At 36.1% G+C, this 21,176-nt stretch overlaps 1 protein-coding gene and 1 pseudogene across 1 annotated transcript; one reads left to right on the top strand and one right to left on the bottom strand.

Moving 5' to 3' along the window:
* Window positions 1–2,914: 2,914 nt before the first annotated feature.
* LOC116122907 lies at window positions 2,915–4,595 on the bottom strand (annotated as a pseudogene).
* A 4,939-nt stretch (window positions 4,596–9,534) lies between these two features.
* Window positions 9,535–20,347, top strand: LOC116122956. The gene is made up of 6 exons (XM_031408760.1): window positions 9,535–11,567; window positions 11,857–12,908; window positions 15,127–15,241; window positions 16,016–16,738; window positions 17,031–18,100; window positions 19,939–20,347. The coding sequence occupies exons 1-6, from the start codon at window positions 10,068–10,070 to the stop codon at window positions 20,054–20,056; spliced, it is 4,578 nt and encodes a 1,525-aa protein (XP_031264620.1). The 5' UTR covers window positions 9,535–10,067; the 3' UTR covers window positions 20,057–20,347.
* The last annotated feature ends 829 nt before the right edge of the window (window positions 20,348–21,176 follow it).

The following is a 21,176-nucleotide window of genomic DNA, read 5'->3' as shown; positions in this document are numbered from 1 at the left end:
GGCCAATAAGTAACACAATCAAATAGCTTTTTCTTTTTGCTTTTCGCTGTTTAGCCTGTGGGGTCTTGGTGTCCAAAAACACAGGGCGATGTTGTTCTGAGATTGGGGCACTTGGGGGATGAAAAAATGGTTATCGTCTTGGTCTCATCCACAAGTATGGATAGGGCTATAAACGTGGCTTGGAAAACAAGGCTGGTAATGTATGGCCTGGCAAATTGGAGAAAGATGCTTTAAAGAGTTTCATATGGTTGTCTTTCTTTTAATGATTCGTGTACATACTGCTTCAAGTCAGACGTAGACCCGTGTGCTTTCAAAATGAAGCAAAGTGTCGCGTGTTGTATTGGTTGGTTTTTACCGTATTCTTCCCTTCACACTTTTTAAAAGCACACGGAAGCCTGAAAAAGTGCAAATTTTACAGGTGGCGAAATTCTACAGAAAAAAGTACTCCCATGATTTTATTATTGTTTGAATTTTCTTGGCCGCCAGGGTTTCGGATTCCTGCGTGATAAACTCTATCCAATCCATTCCCGAATTTAGTTCTAACCAGTGGCGGACCAGGATCGTTGGCAGGGGCCCTTGTGGCTCCACCATTGTTTCTCAAACGTTTGGTAAAAAATTTAAAACCTTAAGAAAAAATAATATAATATTAATAATATGAAAAGAAATAATATAATAATATAATATTTTACTATTTAAATAAATTTATTAGAAACAAAATCATAAACAAATTATATTAAAAATAATATTTAATTCATTAGGAAATATAAAAAAAATTTACATAAAAAAACTTCTTTAATTAAAGAGAACAAAATACCACGAGAATCTAACGATCTACTTAAATTCAATATAATTAAAAGAGTTTACAACAGTCACAATTCACTAAAAATGTTCTACATAAATTTCTTATTTCTTTTTTTTTTTTCTTTGCTTTCAAAGATTATAATAAAAATTTTAATGACTTTGATCAGGCTTAGCTTAAGCTAAAGTCAACCAAAACTTAAATTAAGTCAATGTTTCCTTAACTTTTAATATGAATTAATAAAAAAAAGGGAAAATTTTCTTAGTATAAACATAGATAATAACTTAAACTTCTTTAATAATTTTAAGCAGCTAAACAACGACGTTTAAAATATAAGAAAGTGATGGGTGAAGGGTGAAAAATAACGTTCAATAAAATATAGTTAAAGTTTAATTTGAGAAAACAAGAACATTCTTAAACATAAAACAAACTCACAAGATCCATATCTTTTTCCATCAAATTAGAATAAAAAACCTCCAAAAAATAAACATGATTTAACTCTAAAATAAACTAAAATGAAATGAGCAATACATATACCTAAAATTAAGAAAACAGAAAATAAAACTAATTGTGACACATTGATGAGTGTAGCCTTCAACAATTTCAATCTTAGAAGTAAAAAAATGTGAGGGTAGGCTCAAGGGGGTGGGTCCGCCCCTGTGTTTAACATTAGATAATTTAGATTTCTACGTCAATCAGATGTTTTTGTTGAGTGAAACTAAATTGAAAGCTCAACTGTAGACTGCAAAATTCTCAAAAATATGGAAAATTCCTTTTCTGAATATTTTCCATCTTAATTATATGGATTACTGTATAAAATTCCTTTTTAGTCCATACCATTTTTTTTTTTTTTTTTTTTTTTTGTCTTTAGCTCCCATCTTCAATTATGACTTATGTCCCCACTTAAACTTGAATACGGGCTAAAGACAAAACTAATGGGGCCTAAAAATCACTTCCCAATTACTTTATGCAATTATCAGCCTGTTGGGCCTAAGATTATAGATTTTGAGAGGGGTTATTTAAACAGTCTAATTTCTTTCGGAGTTTCAATAATCTTGAAAATGTAGTTTATAATATTTTGAGCTCATTTCAAAATTGCCCCTTTCTAATATTTTGTTTTAAATTTCAACTTTTTTTTTTTTTTTTTTTTTAAGAAGCAATATGATTTCCAACAAGCTTATCCCTCTTCACGTTTGACCCCTCATAATTTATCTCTTTAAACCCTATTTAAAGGTGGGCAAAGTTGGGCCCGAACGGTCCCAAGCCCAATCCCTCAAAGGATACGGCCGGTCTTATGTAGCTGGTAAATAATTAATATCCATTTAGCCCCTTAATTTTTTATATATTTTATTTATGTAAGGGGATTTTTGTGATTTATCAGGGATGATTTAAATTTTTTAATTAATTAGAAATAATTGCTGAATTTTTTAAATTACATTTTAACCCTTAAATTTATTATGTATTTTATATTTAGAGGGTTTTGGTTATTTGATAAGGGTTTATATAAAATTAACCAGTATCAGGCCCGGGCCCGGTCACCCCTCCCGGAGCCTGCCTGATCCTACAAGGACCGGTTTTGGGCCCGGCCCAAAGCTCTAACCACAGTAAAGAATTATACTTGTTTGAACATAAAAGTCCCGATTAAATTTCGGGCCTAGGCCTAATACAAAAGTGGAGACCGGTCTTTAGCTTACCAGAATCAGGTCAGATTGGGCTGGCCTCATAAACTGGGCCTACGGTGAACACCGCCCACCCCCAAAATTCTGGAATGTTTACCATTTAAATGTTGTTTTGGGGAACCATCTCAGCAACCCAAGTTGAGTTACAGTGGAGACAATTCACAAGATCCCCATTAATAGATTTGTGGATTCATTTTTCCCCGTACGTAATCTCATGTGATCATCATTTCTCACCCTGTGCTTTTAGTGAAAGGATACCAAACCAAAGCCCTCTTTCCCTGTTCCACCATTGCCCACTTTTTCTGGACCCTTTTGACCTTCCTGCAGCTCTTAGAATTTGAACTGTTCAGTCAAACAAACCTCGTTTCATCATCACTCACCACTTACGTAATTCCCCACCAATACAAAGTCAACATTTCAAACAAATTCTATGAATTTACATTAAAAAAGAAAACTATACAATGCTTCCATTTCCATTGGTTGATTGATTCACCAAGTCATTATCCTTGGGTTTTTTAACCCTCAAGAGGCTCTCTCCCCAATCCCATATATGCAAAACTATGAAAGTTCCAATTCCTCCTATCAAACCATAAGCTATTGAATATGTCATTGGCATTAAGATTAATGTCACAAATGCAGGAATGGCTTGCCTCATATCAGCCCACTCGATCTCCACCACAGATCTCATCACATAACAACACCAAGATCCAACGTGTGTCCAACTGCCCTGAAGGAATTGACGCCAATAACGGTGTGAAAAAAACGCCAGAAAGAAAATAGCCTGCTACCGTTAACGCCGTCAGACCCGTTCTCCCTCCTTCTCTTATCCCCGTTGACGATTCGATGAAAGCCGTTACGGGAGATGTACCAAGAAGCGACCCCACGACGATTGATCAGCACTCAGACATGAAGCAAAAATATTGACCCTCGAAATCACCGTTAACTCTGTGAACCCAGCAATTCTAGCCATTAATATAGTTCCAGTGGTATCAGTATATCTACATATAAAAACGTGATCAAAGCTTCCCAAAAACTGCCTGTACTCAAACCATTAAAACTGAGGGCCCCAGCTGTGGTCTTGATCACATGCACATCAACCACTTTTTTGAAATACTGATATGCAGAATTTCCTGATGGAGTATTGGGAAACGCCGTTACAGCTTGTTACGGAACCATGAGATGATTGTCACAAAGACTATACCATAAATCATTGCCCCTTTTATATTTTTCACCAAACATACGCGATTATAACAAAACCAACTACGCCAAGCCAAAATGTAGGACTTTCCATTTGATGATTTAAGCACATAATATCCCAGAAACTGAACCTCCTGGTAACAAACTGACGGTTCCGTTTGCTGTCGTTAAACGGACTAACGCCGCCCTGAAATCGTGGACAAGCACCAAGATGTAACTAAAGTTGAAGAACTGTAGCCGATAAGACCGATACCTTCATTGTTTTGTAACCCGATAAAAAGCAAGAAACAAACCGTCCGGCTGAGGAGGAGACCCGGACGTTTGGGAACGATTTTTCGCGAGTTTGACTCGTAACCCATTGCTGATATGAAAGAAAAATTAAACCTTCGATGAAAATGGCTGTTAAGCACTTTGTTATGTTACGTTACCTGACCCATGACACTACAACTGTGTATGTAAAATAAGCGTTTGCGCCCATACCGGGAGCAAAGCTAAAGGCAAATTAGCGATATGCCCATAATGAGACAGCCGATAAGTGAGAAGCTACAGTGGCTACAATGAGGTCTTTACAGTTTTTCGAGACAATCCGAGTAGCCTGTGTTACGGAGGAAACTTACACGAGTTATCGGGTTGGATTATCGGTGAGTTGGTCCATTGCAATTCGGAGAGGGATATTAGGGTCTGAACAAAGTGGACACAATCAATACGCTACACGGGCCACCAGAATCGGTGGGTGCTGGCGTTAACAGCTAGATATAAGCCATGGTCAGAACGTGGCCGTTCCGCTCGTAACTCGGTGGTGAAGTGTTGTTCCTCTGAGCGAGTTTGAATCGCTTCCCAACCCGTTGTTTGGCCACGTACGAGTTCCAACCTGTTGAAAGAGAGAGCTCCTGAGGTTCCGGTACTGGTAGAGTCGCCATTCGCAACATGTTGGCTTTACAAAGGGAGGTAAATTAAATTGTTGGAAAGTGGCTCTTCTTCTCAAAGAATAAAGACGATTTTAACCATTGAGTTGTTGAGATACCAATTGATTAGCTTTAGAATACCTTAGTAAGAGAAGAGATGAGATTGAGATCATATATAAGCAAAAAAATTCGAATCATGCTTGGATAGTAGAAGGTTTCGTGGGGCCGTTTGTTACGGGGAAAAGGCTAAATTTAGTTTGTCCATCATTATGGGATTTTAGTTTTGCAAATTTGGAGTAACCAATGTGTTAAGTAGATTCAAAGTTATGGAATTTGTCTTTTTACTATTGAAACACCACATTCCTTTTTCATCTGTAATTTATGGCGGATCCATCTCACTCCTGGTCCAAGTTTAAAGTGGATTACTTCTTCTTTTGATATTTCCTTTGCCTTTCTGTTTACACTTTTGAGTGGGCGTTTTGGCTCTACTTAGGAGAGCGGTAGCGAGTTTACGTTAAACAATAACCCTTCATCAAACAAACTTAACATGTACAATACTATCAATATATACTGATAATTTCAAATAAAAATCTAATATTATAAGTAAATACAAATCAAATGTCTTTATTGATTATAAGCTGACAAGGGTGAGTTTTTCTATTGAGAGTTCCTTGTAAATGACTGAGGTTTAAAATGGAGACTTTAGATACAGCACATTCATGTCCCCAGCTGCAAACACCACGGATCTTGTTTTTTAAGTGTTTTCAAGCAGAAACTGATATCGCCATTTGCAAGAATTAAAGCAGAACACAAGGACGGAGACACAACAGGTGTTAGCTGATAAAAACTGTCTTTGTTACTCATTAAGAGAACATTTGATTTTTATAAACTTAGAATTCATGATAATGGACTGATTACAGTTCCTTATCTTATAAAAGTTTTGCAGACCAAGTTGGCTGCATGACAAGAATAAACATGCACTCAAAAACTTAAAGTTAACAGAGACAGATACATAATTTTTATGGAATCGGGGGTCCATGTCTGCTTTAAAATGCTTCCCTTTGAAAGGTTAAGGACTGAAGCTCTGTTTGGTATTTTGCTTTACAGTGTGTACATTGAACTTGTAGTGGGCTCAACTCAACACAAACTGATGCCCTTAGCTTTCTCTAATTAGTGGAATATTACTTGTGGATGAAGTGAAAATTAGTTTTCGTTTCATTGCATTTCACATCCCTTTTCTTTTACTAGCTTTCTTCCAATCACAACAGGCGCCCCAATCCTGGTGGACCAGTCCGTCCTTTAACCGAGATGGGATGATTCGCTTTCTATTTCTTCGCTTGGCTTTTCTTTTTTGGGAACATTTACTTATCTAGGAACAATCACTACATCATGAAAATGTCAAACTTTAGGTGATCTGATTGCTAAATGCCAACATTCATGACATTTCAGATCATTCATCACTTCAGTCTGAGGAAATTATGCAAGTATGGACCACCCTTTAATGGTTTCTTTCAACCAATGAGCTATGAAAACCATTAATAATAATGTCCCAAAACACATCCATGGAAGCAAAAATTCCATTTCATGAAATATGCTACCAGTTAAGCTTGCTATATGGGCACATACAGTGCGTCAAAGCTCTGATAAATGTCAAATCAATGGTGGAATTTGACATTACGAGTGCCTTAAAATAAAAAAAAATAGCTTTTAAGAAGTAGGACCCTTTAATAATGGATTACAGAGATTTGCAACATTAGGTTCTCTTCTTCACTACTTTTTCTTCAAATAAGTCTGCAAAAAACAAAAGAGCCCCCCTCCCCCCCCCCCTACCCTCTCTCTTTGTTTTGATTAGGATTAGAATATGTGATTAGGGAAAGTTAATAAAGTCAATGAATAAAAACTTTTATTGAGTTTGGCAGAAAGTTGAAATTAATTGACTCTGGTAAAGTAGCCAAGTTATTGGTGGTAGGTTAGATATATACAGTATATAATTTGACTAAGCTCCGACGGAATGGCACAAATTTATGTTCTGAAATTTGGTTGATATGCTATTTGCTACCAACTCGTCTCCTAAAAATTAAAGCTTTTTCAAGAAAAGATGTTTCAGCGATTTATCAATCAAATGAGACAGACACATACTTACAATTGGTATTACAACTTTCAATTATCCTTCCGTACATTGGTTTAGATCTCAATTATTCTAATTTTTGTCATTTTTCCCTTGGGTTATTTGCACGTTTCCCTCCTCGATTTGATTAAAAAAATATTAATTCATTATTGTGATTAGCTGTTTCTAAGTAATACATGACAATTTTTTGTAAGGCATAAGTGATCTAATAACCATCGCTGATGGTCGAGAGGGTAATTGAGACTTTTAGGTATATTAATAAAGAAATTTTAAATTTAATTATTCTCGATTACTAATAAGGGTGATCACTAGAAGGTTTATTTGATCGTTAATTTCAAGATTCAGGGGATTAATCGAACTACGTGCATCCCTTTAATTGTTAATAAGTGTTAAATTCATAGCTACTGGGATAAGTCAAGATGCGTGCATCCCCTTGGTCACCAATAGAAATTAACTTTAGGGTCTCAGAAGATTAGTCGATGTGCGCACATCCCCTTGGTTGCTAATAAACGTTAACTTTAGGGTCCTGAAGGATTAATCAAAGAACTTCATAGGCTTGGGGGATAAGTCGAGGTGCACGCATCCCCTTGGTTGCTAATAGGCGATAACTTCAGGATCTTAAAAGATTAGTTGAAGTGTGCACATCCCTTTAGTTGCTAGTAGATGTTAACTTTAAAGCCCCAAAGGATTAGTCGAGGTGTGCGTATCCCTTTGGTTGCTAATAGAATTTAACTTTAGGATCCCAAGAGATTAGTTGATGTGCATGCATCCCTTCAATTGCTAATATGAGTGGATACTGAAGGTTTTATCCGATTGTTAACTTTAAAGCTCTGAGAATTAGTTGAAGTGTGCACAAACTGAAAAAAAAAAAAAAAGTGATCTAATAGGGAATAAAGCTAAAACGTTTAATTTTAATCGCGGTATCAGGGGTAATGGTATGAAGTACGAACCCCTGATATTATAACCAAATCCTTCGCACTCGGTGATCTTTTCAGATGATGTAATTATAACAATCTCACCTATAATTTTTTCTATACATTATTGGTGGGCATTTGTTGTGGCGCATTAATGTTGTTTGGAGCATGCGGATAGCGGACACATTGCTGGGCTGTGACTGGGCGTGTGACTGGGCCTTTCGAAGCTTCCAGTGGCCACACAAGGCAAGTCCTTTCGTCAGCACGTTCAGACTGCGATAACTACCAGAGCGCCAAGCCCATACAGACATGAGGCGGTGTAATCTTTTGGCTTTCAAATAAATAAATAATAAAAAAATAAAATAAAGCTTACGCTCCGGTGGCGGTCAGGCTTTGCTTTGGGCAAAAGGGCCTTTATGGCATTAATGTTTTACTAGCCAGTTACGTGATCTCTTGCTGATCTGGATCTTGATAGTTGAAGTTTATCCATAAAGAGAGACAATTTATACCATACTCCAGTAACCTTGTTTGGTGTCTTGGACTATTGTCAGATCCAACGGCTGAGAAGCCCTCAAGTAAACCTATAATTACCCAGATGAAAGCTTGTTCGATTTGGTCAAGGTAAACTAAAACACTGCAACGAGAACGAAAAGAAGGAGCTAGAAGTATTTGAATAAGTTTAATAATTTATCAATGGTTATACCTTGCTTACTCCAATTGCCTACCATCTTCAATGTAGTTAATGAGAGATAATATTTATCCATTAATTAATTAAATAATAATTATATTACATAATTAAATAGTTATTTTGACTGCCTCCAAGCCCAACTAAATGCCAAGCTCATACTTTTTATATAATAAACAAACTTGATTATGTGTGCTTTAATTATCCATTTAAAAAAATAATAATAATAATTTAGATCATAATATTGCATAAAAGTCATCTTATAAATCATTTATGGGTAATGGAGTGTGATGATAGAGACTCTTGGGTATATTATTCAAGAGATATTGAATTCGATTCCTCTCTGATTCCCCTCTATTGCTAATAGGGATGACCAATAGAGAGTTTACTTGATTGTTAACTTAAGTCAGATTCTCCTCGATTGCTAATAAGAGTGGCAAACCATTGAAAAGTTTGTCTGGTTGTTAACTTGAGTCTGATTCCTCTTGAATGCTTATAAGGGTGGCCATTGGAAGATTTACCTGATCGTTAACTCCAGGACCTCGAGAGATTAGTCGTTAACTATAGGACCCTAAAAGATTAATCGAAGTGTATGTAAGCTGGTCCGAACAGCCAATTAAAAAAAAAAAGAAAAAAAAAAGTCATTTTATACTTTGACAAAAGTTGATTAACTAATAAATGAATATTTCATTCATATACGTCAAATAAAAACACCTTATGGTTAAAAACTTAAACCTATAATAAAATATAATTAATTATTAAATCTCATTAACAATCTAGATGTGTGTAAACTGGTCTGAACACCCAAATAAAAAAAAAAAAAGAAAAAAAAAGGTCACCTTATACTCCGATAAAAGTTGATTAACTAATAAATGAATATTTCAGCCATGTACGTCAGATAAAAACACCCTGTGTTAAAAACTTAAACCTGCAATAAAATGCAGTTAATTATTAAATCTCATTAATTAACTCCATAAACGAAATATAATAAATGATTTAATTAAACTACATGTCGTACTCGTGCCTGCAGTGTAGATACGACCATTTTTGTTTCAATGATGAAAACGAGTACGTCTCCAAGTTGGCAACAAAATTACCATAAACAACCCTTCAACTCTCCGTCAAACAAATCCCGTAAGTAATAAACCCGGTCGGTTCAAGATGAACCGGTCCGGTTCAACAATTGCTTATAAATTTTGTTTTCCTTACATTCCCTCAATTTCTTCTCCATCTCTCTTATCTTTTTCTTCTTTCACAGTTTCTTCGCTGGTAAAACAACGAACGAAGGAGCAAACGCACCGACACGAATCGTCCGACACGACCCGAAACACCTGTACCGAATCGTCACCGATATTTCAGCTCTCATTTGCCGATATTATTATTTACCTATATTATTATCTCGTCCTGGACTTCAAATCTGTAAGTGTCGAAATCCCTCACCCATTCGGCTGACATGAAATCCTCAGCTCAAAACGGCACGCTTTTATTTCTCGAGCCCTATAATCGATCCATTTCCGTTGATTAAATCATCGATTGTTGAAACATTCGCCGTTTATCTTATTTGGAATGATTTTTGTTTTTGATGAAAGCAATTTGGGGTTATTAAACTTTGGAAGGATTGGTGTTTATTGATATTTGATTTGGATAAGATTAAGAGCTAGGGTTAGGGTTTTCTATTGGGAAAATTGAAAGATTGAGAATTTGTTGGATTCTAGGGTTTGATTTGAATATCGTATAATAGGTGTGGGGTTAGGAGGATAATGTGTATATTGTGTGTGATTCAGAAGTGGTCTCGCCGGGTTGCTACAATGCTACCTTGGTTAGTTATTCCACTTATAGGGCTATGGGCTTTGTCACAGATTTTGCCACCGGCCTTTCGATTTGAAATCACGTCACCGAGGCTGGCATGTGTTTTTGTGCTTTTGGTTACTCTATTTTGGTATGAGATTTTGATGCCTCAGTTATCAGCTTGGCGTGTGCGTAGAAATGCACGTCTGAGGGAAAGGAAGAGGTCTGAGGCTATTGAATTGCATAAGTTGAGGAAAACTGCTACGCGGCGATGTAGAAATTGCTTGACTGCATATAGGGATCAGAACCCAGGTGGTGGTAGATTTATGTGTTCATATTGTGGCCATATTTCAAAGAGACCAGTCTTGGATTTGCCTGTGCCACCTGGGGGATTGGGGATATCCAATTCAGGGATTATTAAGGAGCTTGTTGGAAAAGGTGGGAAGATTTTGAATGGGAAGGGATGGTCTGAGAATGGATGGATGTGTGGTCAGGATTGGTTAGAAAATGGGAATTGGGTTAGTGGGTCAATTGCAGGGAAGTCTAACTATTGGCGGAAGAATGGGAGTGGGATTTTTGGAGGAGATGAGAACTGTTTGGCAGAGAAGTCTTACTCTGGAGCTGTTATTTTTGCCTGCAAGTTGTTGACATCTTTTTTCTTGAGCATTAGGTGGCTTTTGAGAAAGATTTTTAGAATTAGTTCATCACATGAAGATTCTTCGTCTGATGCAGATCATAGAGGGATGATGGCTAAGAGGGGTGAAAATGAGTTAAATTACCATGAACGTAGAGGAGAGAAGGCACGCAGAAAAGCTGAGGAGAAGAGACAGGCTAGGTTAGAGAAGGAGCTTTTGGAAGAGGAAGAGCGAAAACAGAGGGAGGAGGTTGCCAGGTTGGTGGAGGAACGTAGGAGACTCAGGGATGAGAAGATGGAGGCTGAAAAAGAACGGGGCATAACTTCACCTTCTGTCAAGGAGAAGGATAGTAAGAGAGAAGCGGAAAGAAAGCGTCAGGAAAGAAGAAAAGAGAGGGACAAGGGGTCTAGTAAGAGTAACTCTGATGCAGAAGAACTGGAAAAGAAAGCTGGAAAGGAAAATGAGCGGAAGCGTGATTTTGATAGGAAGAGTGAGAATGATCGGCGTGAACATCAGAAATTTGGTACAGATATTGTCAAGAGCCATGGCATGGAAACAGTACATGGTGGAAAAACTTCTGCAAGTAATTATACTCGGGAAAATGCTGGGACTAGGTACCTGGATCGTATGAAAGGTACATTTTTGTCTTCTTCAAAAGCTTTTAGTGGAGGTAGTTTCTTTGGAAAGGGTGCTAATAATCCTGTTACCGTTGCAAAAGAGAACAAGTCTATTAGTTCAGTAGATCATTTTCACCCTTCTGCCCAGAGGAGAGATTTTTATCCATATGACCGTGCTGGGAAGTTAATACATGGAGATGATAAAAGCATCAACCGCCCTGTAAGTTGTCTTGCTACAGATTTTATTTTTCTGCATCATTTTAGTATGACAATGAAAATGTTTAACTTTCTCTTCAACACAAAATTGACAATCCTTTACCTATTAATTAAATCCCTTTTGTGCATTTTTTAGTTATAACTTAAGGTTTTGGAATCGTTAAGAGGCTACATATTATGATATATGGTCAAGTTTTATGGTTCAATGAAGATATCTTTTTGGTGATCTCTAACAATATATATATATATAGAAGAAGGATATCAGTGTTACAATATTGAGCTGTTCACTGTAGGTGCTTGCCGAACCACAACCAAGGACTACAACAAAAAAATCATGGCAACAGTTATTCACACGTTCATCATCAGTTCCTGCTACCTCAAATACTAATGTCATTAGTAGACCAAATCCGAAATTGCCCACCGAAGTTCAAAGTCCACCATTACCTGCTCAATCGTCAGCAATGCAAACATTTGATAATCCAATCAATTTTGGGCTGCCATCACCATTTACACTATCTACCTATCCGAATGTTTCCACTGCTAGTAGTTTAGGGTTTTCTCCTGTAATTGAACCGGTTGGACCTCATGAATTTATACCTGAAGAGACAGAGCTTTTTGAAGATCCATGTTATGTGCCTGATCCAATATCTTTGCTTGGGCCTGTTTCTGAGTCGCTTGATAATTTTCAACTGGACCTGGGGGCTGGTTTTGCAAAAGACATCGGATCTGAAAGGGCTCATGCTTTGAAGAATGCGTCTTTTACCTCTGAAGTCAGTAAGCCATCTCCGATTGAGTCTCCATTGTCACGATTGCGAGTTGCTGATGAAAAGCATAACAATTCTAATTGGTTTCCAAGTACACCTATGGTTCAAGATATGCACACATATCCAGTGGATGATACGAATGGAACTGAGAATGGAACATGGCAGATGTGGAACACTTCTCCTCTTGGGCAGGATGGTCTAGGTCTGGTAGGTGGCCCCCCAAGCTGGATTTTACCCCCAGAACGGAATAGATCAAACAAGGAAGACTTTGTGCATCCTTCTTCTCAAAAGACAATGGTATCACTGTTCACAAAAGAGGACCTAGTCCTTTCTGGCACTCATTCTCCTCAGAAGGTTTTTCTTGGTAGTGGCCAGAAAGGTGGGGCATTTAGCCCTGTAACTGGTTCAAGTGATCATGATCCGTGGTTACAGAATACTTTCTTTCGGCCATTGTCGGCCAATGACCAGTTTTCTCTCAGAGCACAGGAAGATAGTACTCAAAATGAAATGATATATGGGAGTCCCAGTGGATCTGCAACTAACCATTCATTTGACCTGTCTCCAGCAAATTGTTGGTCCAAGTGAGTGCATCAAACTTTAAGACTCACTATGTTATTTTGCTATTGTACTTTCTTGATATGCATTTGAATAACAAAAATAAATAAATAAAAACAAAGTGGTAAGGTCAGACGGGACTCTTCACATTGTTAAAACAAATATCGTGTGATGAAATATCATATCACGCTCATGGCATTTAAATTGGTGATATGTACTGATGTAATTGACTGACTAGCTAGGAATTTTGAGCAATATTTTCCCCTCTAATGGTGATTTCTGCATGTTGTTAGTGTAGAGACAGTAGTAAAAATTCTATTCCAAAATTATAGAAGATTTAAGATATAAAACAGAATTATTTTTTGCTTGTTATTATGGATGATTAGAAGATCTTCAGTTAAAGTTTATTTTGCTCTTGAATCTCTTGATTCTGTAGTACACCATCACATCATATGTACATCTGATAAATGAGTCTTGATAAGTAGAGGACAGATTCTAATTGGATGGAAAAACTAATTGGATGGAAAAAGAAACCTTAATGATAGCATAAATGGTATTATAGGATGCTACTAAATTCAATAAAGCTTTCCATCGTATATTTATTGCATAGACCTTTCTGGGATTTAGTGAGGGTCTTTTAGTTACGTGTCATTGTCTTGCTAGAAGAGTCTGACAACAACTGTGTTATTAAAAATTTTGTAAAATCTGCACTTTCCACCCAAGGCCATGATGAGCCTGTGTCGAACCAGTAATATTTGCAGTATTAACTTTGGATTAGGTCTGATGACTGGGATTTTTACTTAAATATTTGTCACCAATCTTAAACCATCCATTTACTTTAATCCATTGGGGTAAACAGTTGTTAACAATAATAGCTCAACACCCTAAGTTGTTTGATCAAAATAGATTGTAACAGTTAGGAATTTAAGTCTTGTCTTAATGAAGAACTTGAGTTATGATAGATTGACCTTTGAATATTTAGGCCGACATTGTCAAGTCTCTGTAGCATCTGCTGTATTGATTAGAACTAAAATGTCTGCCGCTAACCTGTCTTTAAAGGAAGTATCTGTTCAGGAAGTAATTCTGATTTTTTCTTTCATTTTTGAATATGTTATCTCTCTAACAGATATGTTAAAGAAACTTTGGTGTGAAATTTCGACATGCTTTTTTTGTCGTTTTTATAGTTTATCCTAATTTGATTTTGTATATCTAAGCAAGAAGCTAAATGTGATAACTGCTGACTGATTGCTGNAGTGGATCTGCAACTAACCATTCATTTGACCTGTCTCCAGCAAATTGTTGGTCCAAGTGAGTGCATCAAACTTTAAGACTCACTATGTTATTTTGCTATTGTACTTTCTTGATATGCATTTGAATAACAAAAATAAATAAATAAAAACAAAGTGGTAAGGTCAGACGGGACTCTTCACATTGTTAAAACAAATATCGTGTGATGAAATATCATATCACGCTCATGGCATTTAAATTGGTGATATGTACTGATGTAATTGACTGACTAGCTAGGAATTTTGAGCAATATTTTCCCCTCTAATGGTGATTTCTGCATGTTGTTAGTGTAGAGACAGTAGTAAAAATTCTATTCCAAAATTATAGAAGATTTAAGATATAAAACAGAATTATTTTTTGCTTGTTATTATGGATGATTAGAAGATCTTCAGTTAAAGTTTATTTTGCTCTTGAATCTCTTGATTCTGTAGTACACCATCACATCATATGTACATCTGATAAATGAGTCTTGATAAGTAGAGGACAGATTCTAATTGGATGGAAAAACTAATTGGATGGAAAAAGAAACCTTAATGATAGCATAAATGGTATTATAGGATGCTACTAAATTCAATAAAGCTTTCCATCGTATATTTATTGCATAGACCTTTCTGGGATTTAGTGAGGGTCTTTTAGTTACGTGTCATTGTCTTGCTAGAAGAGTCTGACAACAACTGTGTTATTAAAAATTTTGTAAAATCTGCACTTTCCACCCAAGGCCATGATGAGCCTGTATCGAACCAATAATATTTGCGGTATTAACTTTGGATTAGGTCTGATGACTGGGATTTTTACTTAAATATTTGTCACCAATCTTAAACCATCCATTTACTTTAATCCATTGGGGTAAACAGTTGTTAACAATAATAGCTCAACACCCTAAGTTGTTTGATCAAAATAGATTGTAACAGTTAGGAATTTAAGTCTTGTCTTAATGAAGAACTTGAGTTATGATAGATTGACCTTTGAATATTTAGGCCGACATTGTCAAGTCTCTGTAGCATCTGCTGTATTGATTAGAACTAAAATGTCTGCCGCTAACCTGTCTTTAAAGGAAGTATCTGTTCAGGAAGTAATTCTGATTTTTTCTTTCATTTTTGAATATGTTATCTCTCTAACAGATATGTTAAAGAAACTTTGGTGTGAAATTTCTACAAGCTTTTTTTGTCGTTTTTATAGTTTATCCTAATTTGATTTTGTTTATCTAAGCAAGAAGCTAAATGTGATAACTGCTGACTGATTGCTGATGCATCTATATGAAGGAAAAATGCTTTTTTAATTTAAAAACTCATCACTGTAACTGCTAGCTGTGCATTTTTTTGCTTAACTTTCTATAGGTTGTAATGATTTTCTTATATGTGTATATTTTCATTTTTCATTCCGAGTTAAAATGTCAATCAATGTTCATCTGCACGTAAACTTTTACAACCTATAGAAAGAGTAAGTCGAATAAATCATCCTCTAATTGCCAGTGAACATAATAAGAAAATTATTACCCCTGATAGCTTTATTACTTTTCTATTTATAGAGATCTCTCAACCAGTTTGTCTAGTTCTAATAAATCTCTCACTGGTTTTCAATTATTAGTTTTATAAAATAAGTCTTTTGCATTATTGCCATTCATTGGAACTCTTTGTATATCTGCTAATCCGGATTTCTTAGTTTTCTGTCATTGTGGAGACCTTAAGTTTATAGTTTACTGGATGGTGAAGTTTGTTAATGGTTTTCTTGTCTAAGTAGGTTCTATTCCAAGACATGAAGTCTTGTTTTCACGATAGATTTATTCTTAATTAGTTGTTTTGGCCCCTTTTGGCTTGGCATATGTTCTTTGTATTTATGATTTAAGGTGTTTAAAATCTCACAATTGTTGTCTGAATCTTGTTTGGCAGAAAGGATTGCACGCAGAAAAGCTGAGGAGAAGAGACAGGCTAGGTTAGAGAAGGAGCTTTTGGAAGAGGAAGAGCGAAAACAGAGGGAGGAGGTTGCAAGGTTGGTGGAGGAACATAGGAGACTCAGGGATGAGAAGATGGAGGCTGAAAAAGAACGAGGCATAACTTCACCTTCTGTCAAGGAGAAGGATAGTAAGAGAGAAGCGGAAAGAAAGCGTCAGGAAAGAAGAAAAGAGAGGGACAAGGGGTCTAGTAAGAGTAACTCTGATGCAGAAGAACTGGAAAAGAAAGCTGGAAAGGAAAATGAGCGGAAGCGTGATTTTGATAGGAAGAGTGAGAATGATCGGCGTGAACATCAGAAATTTGGTACAGATATTGTCAAGAGCCATGGCATGGAAACAGTACATGGTGGAAAAACTTCTGCAAGTAATTATACTCGGGAAAATGCTGGGACTAGGTACCTGGATCGTATGAAAGGTACATTTTTGTCTTCTTCAAAAGCTTTTAGTGGAGGTAGTTTCTTTGGAAAGGGTGCTAATAATCCTGTTACCGTTGCAAAAGAGAACAAGTCTATTAGTTCAGTAGATCATTTTCACCCTTCTGCCCAGAGGAGAGATTTTTATCCATCTGACCGTGCTGGGAAGTTAATACATGGAGATGATAAAAGCATCAACCGCCCTGTAAGTTGTCTTGCTACAGATTTTATTTTTCTGCATCATTTTAGTATGACAATGAAAATGTTTAACTTTCTCTTCAACACAAAATTGACAATCCTTTACCTATTAATTAAATCCCTTTTGTGCATTTTTTAGTTATAACTTAAGGTTTTGGAATCGTTGAGTTAAGAGGCTACATATTATCATATATGGTCAAGTTTTATGGTTCAATGAAGATATCTTTTTGGTGATCTCTAACAATATATATATATATAAGAAGGATAACAGTGTTACAATATTGAGCTGTTCACTGTAGGTGCTTGCCGAACCACAACCAAGGACTACAACAAAAAAATCATGGCAACAGTTATTCACACGTTCATCATCAGTTCCTGCTACCTCAAATACTAATGTCATTAGTAGACCAAATCCGAAATTGCCCACCGAAGTTCAAAGTCCACCATTACCTGCTCAATCGTCAGCAATGCAAACATTTGATAATCCAATCAATTTTGGGCTGCCATCACCATTTACACTATCTACCTATCCGAATGTTTCCACTGCTAGTAGTTTAGGGTTTTCTCCGGTAATTGAACCGATCTTACCTCGCGTTGGAGACGGACCTCATGAATTTATACCTGAAGAGACAGAGCTTTTTGAAGATCCATGTTATGTGCCTGATCCAATATCTTTGCTTGGGCCTGTTTCTGAGTCGCTTGATAATTTTCAACTGGACCTGGGGGCTGGTTTTGCAAAAGACATCGGATCTGAAAGGGCTCATGCTTTGAAGAATGCGTCTTTTACCTCTGAAGTCAGTAAGCCATCTCCAATTGAGTCTCCATTGTCACGATTGCGAGTTGCTGATGAAAAGCATAACAATTCTAATTGGTTTCCAAGTACACCTATGGTTCAAGATATGCACACATATCCAGTGGATGATACGAATGGAACTGAGAATGGAACATGGCAGATGTGGAACACTTCTCCTCTTGGGCAGGATGGTCTAGGTCTGGTAGGTGGCCCCCCAAGCTGGATTTTACCCCCAGAACGGAATAGATCAAACAAGGAAGACTTTGTGCATCCTTCTTCTCAAAAGACAATGGTATCACTGTTCACAAAAGAGGACCCAGTCCTTTCTGGCACTCATTCTCCTCAGAAGGTTTTTCTTGGTAGTGGCCAGAATGGTGGGGCATTTAGCCCTGTAACTGGTTCAAGTGATCATGATCCGTGGTTACAGAATGCTTTCTTTCGGCCATTGTCGGCCAATGACCAGTTTTCTCTCAGAGCACAGGAAGATAGTACTCAAAATGAAATGATATATGGGAGTCCCAGTGGATCTGCAACTAACCATTCATTTGACCTGTCTCCAGCAAATTGTTGGTCCAAGTGAGTGCATCAAACTTTAAGACTCACTATGTTATTTTGCTATTGTACTTTCTTGATATGCATTTGAATAACAAAAATAAATAAATAAAAACGAAGTGGTAAGGTCAGATGGGACTCTTCACATTGTTAAAACAAATATCGTGTGATGAAATATCATATCACGCTCATGGCATTTAAATTGGTGATATGTACTGACTAGCTAGGAATTTTGAGCAATATTTTCCCCTCTAATGGTGATTTCTGCATGTTGTTAGTGTAGAGACAGTAGTAAAAATTCTATTCCAAAATTATAGAAGATTTAAGATATAAAACAGAATTATTTTTTGCTTGTTATTATGGATGATTAGAAGATCTTCAGTTAAAGTTTATTTTGCTCTTGAATCTCTTGATTCTGTAGTACACCATCACATCATATGTACATCTGATAAATGAATCTTGATAAGTAGAGGGCAGATTCTAATTGGATGGAAAAAGAAACCGTAATGATAGCATAAATGGTATTATAGGATGCTACTAAATTCAATAAAGCTTTCCTTCGTATATTTATTGCATAGACCTCTCTGGGATTTAGTGAGGGTCTTTTAGTTACGTGTCATTGTCTTGCTAGAAGAGTCTGACAACAACTGTGTTATTAAATATTTTGTAAAATCTGCACTTTCCACCCAAGGCCATGATGAGCCTGTATCGAACCAATAATATTTGCGGTATTAACTTTGGATTAGGTCTGATGACTGGGATTTTTACTTAAATATTTGTCACCAATCTTAAACCATCCATTTACTTTAATCCATTGGGGTAAACAGTTGTTAACAATAATAGCTCAACACCCTAAGTTGTTTGATCAAAATAGATTGTAACAGTTAGGTATTTAAGTCTTGTCTTAATGAAGAACTTGAGTTATGATAGATTGACCTTTGAATATTTAGGCCGACATCGTCAAGTCTCTGTAGCATCTGCTGCATTGATTAGAACTAAAATGTCTGCCGCTAACCTGTCTTTAAAGGAAGTATCTGTTCAGGAAGTAATTCTGATTTTTTCTTTCATTTTTGAATATGTTATCTCTCTAACAGATATGTTAAAGAAACTTTGGTGTGAAATTTCTACAAGCTTTTTTTGTCGTTTTTATAGTTTATCCTAATTTGATTTTGTATATCTAAGCAAGAAGCTAAATGTGATAACTGCTGACTGATTGCTGATGCATCTATATGAAGGAAAAATGCTTTTTTAATTTAAAAACTCATCACTGTAACTGCTAGCTGTGCATTTTCTTGCTTAACTTTCTATAGGTTGTAATGATTTTCTTATATGTGTTTATTTTCATTTTTCATTCCGAGTTAAAATGTCAATCAATGTTCATCTGCACGTAAACTTTTACAACCTATAGAAAGAGTTAGTCGAATAAATCATCCTCTAATTGCCAGTGAACATAATAAGAAAAGTATTACCCCTGATAGCTTTATTACTTTTCTATTTATAGAGATCTCTCAACCAGTTTGTCTAGTTCTAATAAATCTCTCACTGGTTTTCAATTATTAGTTTTATAAAATAAGTCTTTTGCATTATTGCCATTCATTGGAACTCTTTGTATATCTGCTAATCCGGATTTCTTAGTTTTCTGTCATTGTGGAGACCTTAAGTTTATAGTTTACTGGATGGTGAAGTTTGTTAATGGTTTTCTTGTCTAAGTAGGTTCTATTCCAAGACATGAAGTCTTGTTTTCACGATAGATTTATTCTTAATTAGTTGTTTTGGCCCCTTTTGGCTTGGCATATGTTCTTTGTATTTATGATTTAAGGTGTTTAAAATCTCACAATTGTTGTCTGAATCTTGTTTGGCAGAAAGGATTGGACTGCTCAGGCTACAGGAGAAGCGGTTGGAAAGTCATCTGTCTCGAGGCCCCATATTGGGGGTTTATTTCCCAACACAGATGTACAGTCACTTTGGTCTTTTGAATGAAAAAGGAGTATGAGGTTCTTAAATACACCTCCTATTCACTAGAGGCAAACAACCTCTTTTGGTGGGAGTTTAGCACACTGAACGAATTGTATCTTCCTTCTTCTATTTTATAAGGGAGATTGACATTTACTTACATTAGTTTGGATAGGTATACACGTGGCATGCATTGACTTGTGAATCAGGTAGCAGCAGCAGCTAGATATGTTAAGTTTCTTTAATTCTTTTTTAACTTCTTTCTGCTGGGGGGAGGGGGTGTCCCCATTTTAAGGAAATATTGTTCTGTGGAGTATAGAGCTAATTCCTCTTAATACTTGCTGCTTATCCTCTTTTTAAAATCATCAGATGATACAAATTCAAGTTGCTTCTGTTTACAGATCATGTAGTTATTCCCCTTCCCCCTGGGTTAGGTTTTTGCTAATATGTTCTTGGAGAGGTACCCACTCCCAAAATTTGAATAGCTATCTATAAAATCAAACACCCAGCTTTTACTTTTCTCAGTGGCGGCTCTGCCCATGGTGATTTGATGTGTCATCTATAAGGTAATAATGTTGTTGCAGATTTTTGCCAGCATGGTTCTTGCACTCTTTGAGGCTTTGAACAGCTGCTGTTGGCTTTAGAGATATTAGCCATTGCAGATGAGCATTTGCTTGATTTAGTTGGGTGGTTTGTTATTTCCTTGATGATTCTTGCTTGGTAGTTTTAAATTTGAGATTGATACTAACCGCACTGCCTTTTATGTTGTGTTATTCCTTTGTGACACCGATCTGATTATGTGATTAATGATGTATGGTTCATCCTAAAGGCACCAATTTTTTCAACAGAAAATATAAAATAATTTAGTCATCGAGGAAGGTATTCGATGATTCATATTAAATGTAATTTACATAATTAATGTATTTTAAAAATTTTACAATTTTAAAAAGAATCTCAATCATTCAAATACATTAATTTAGCAGCTAAAATTTTTTTGTTAAAAAATGTGGGTCTTCTTAACCTACACATAATATTAATATAGGAGTTAATGGCGTTTATCTCCTTAAGGTATAATATAGTATTATAATCACAAAAATCATTCATAGGGTTTTTGAAATAACAAAAATATCAAAAAAAAGAGAGGATA

Source organism: Pistacia vera, unplaced genomic scaffold (genome assembly GCF_008641045.1).
Source record: "Pistacia vera cultivar Batoury unplaced genomic scaffold, PisVer_v2 Contig139, whole genome shotgun sequence".
In the NCBI taxonomy this organism is placed as follows: domain Eukaryota; kingdom Viridiplantae; phylum Streptophyta; class Magnoliopsida; order Sapindales; family Anacardiaceae; genus Pistacia; species Pistacia vera.
The sequence above is the reverse complement of the archived record's forward strand: the minus strand, read 5'-3'. Positions and strand labels throughout refer to the sequence as shown.

Coding starts and splice junctions, on each gene's coding strand:
- LOC116122956 (XM_031408760.1), top strand. CDS start 10,068: ATGTGTATATTGTGTGTGATTCAGAAGTGGTCTCGCCGGGTTGCTACA. Junction 12,909..15,126: donor CCAGCAAATTGTTGGTCCAA/GTGAGTGCATCA, acceptor GAGTTATGATAG/ATTGACCTTTGAATATTTAG. Junction 16,739..17,030: donor ATAAAAGCATCAACCGCCCT/GTAAGTTGTCTT, acceptor TGTTCACTGTAG/GTGCTTGCCGAACCACAACC.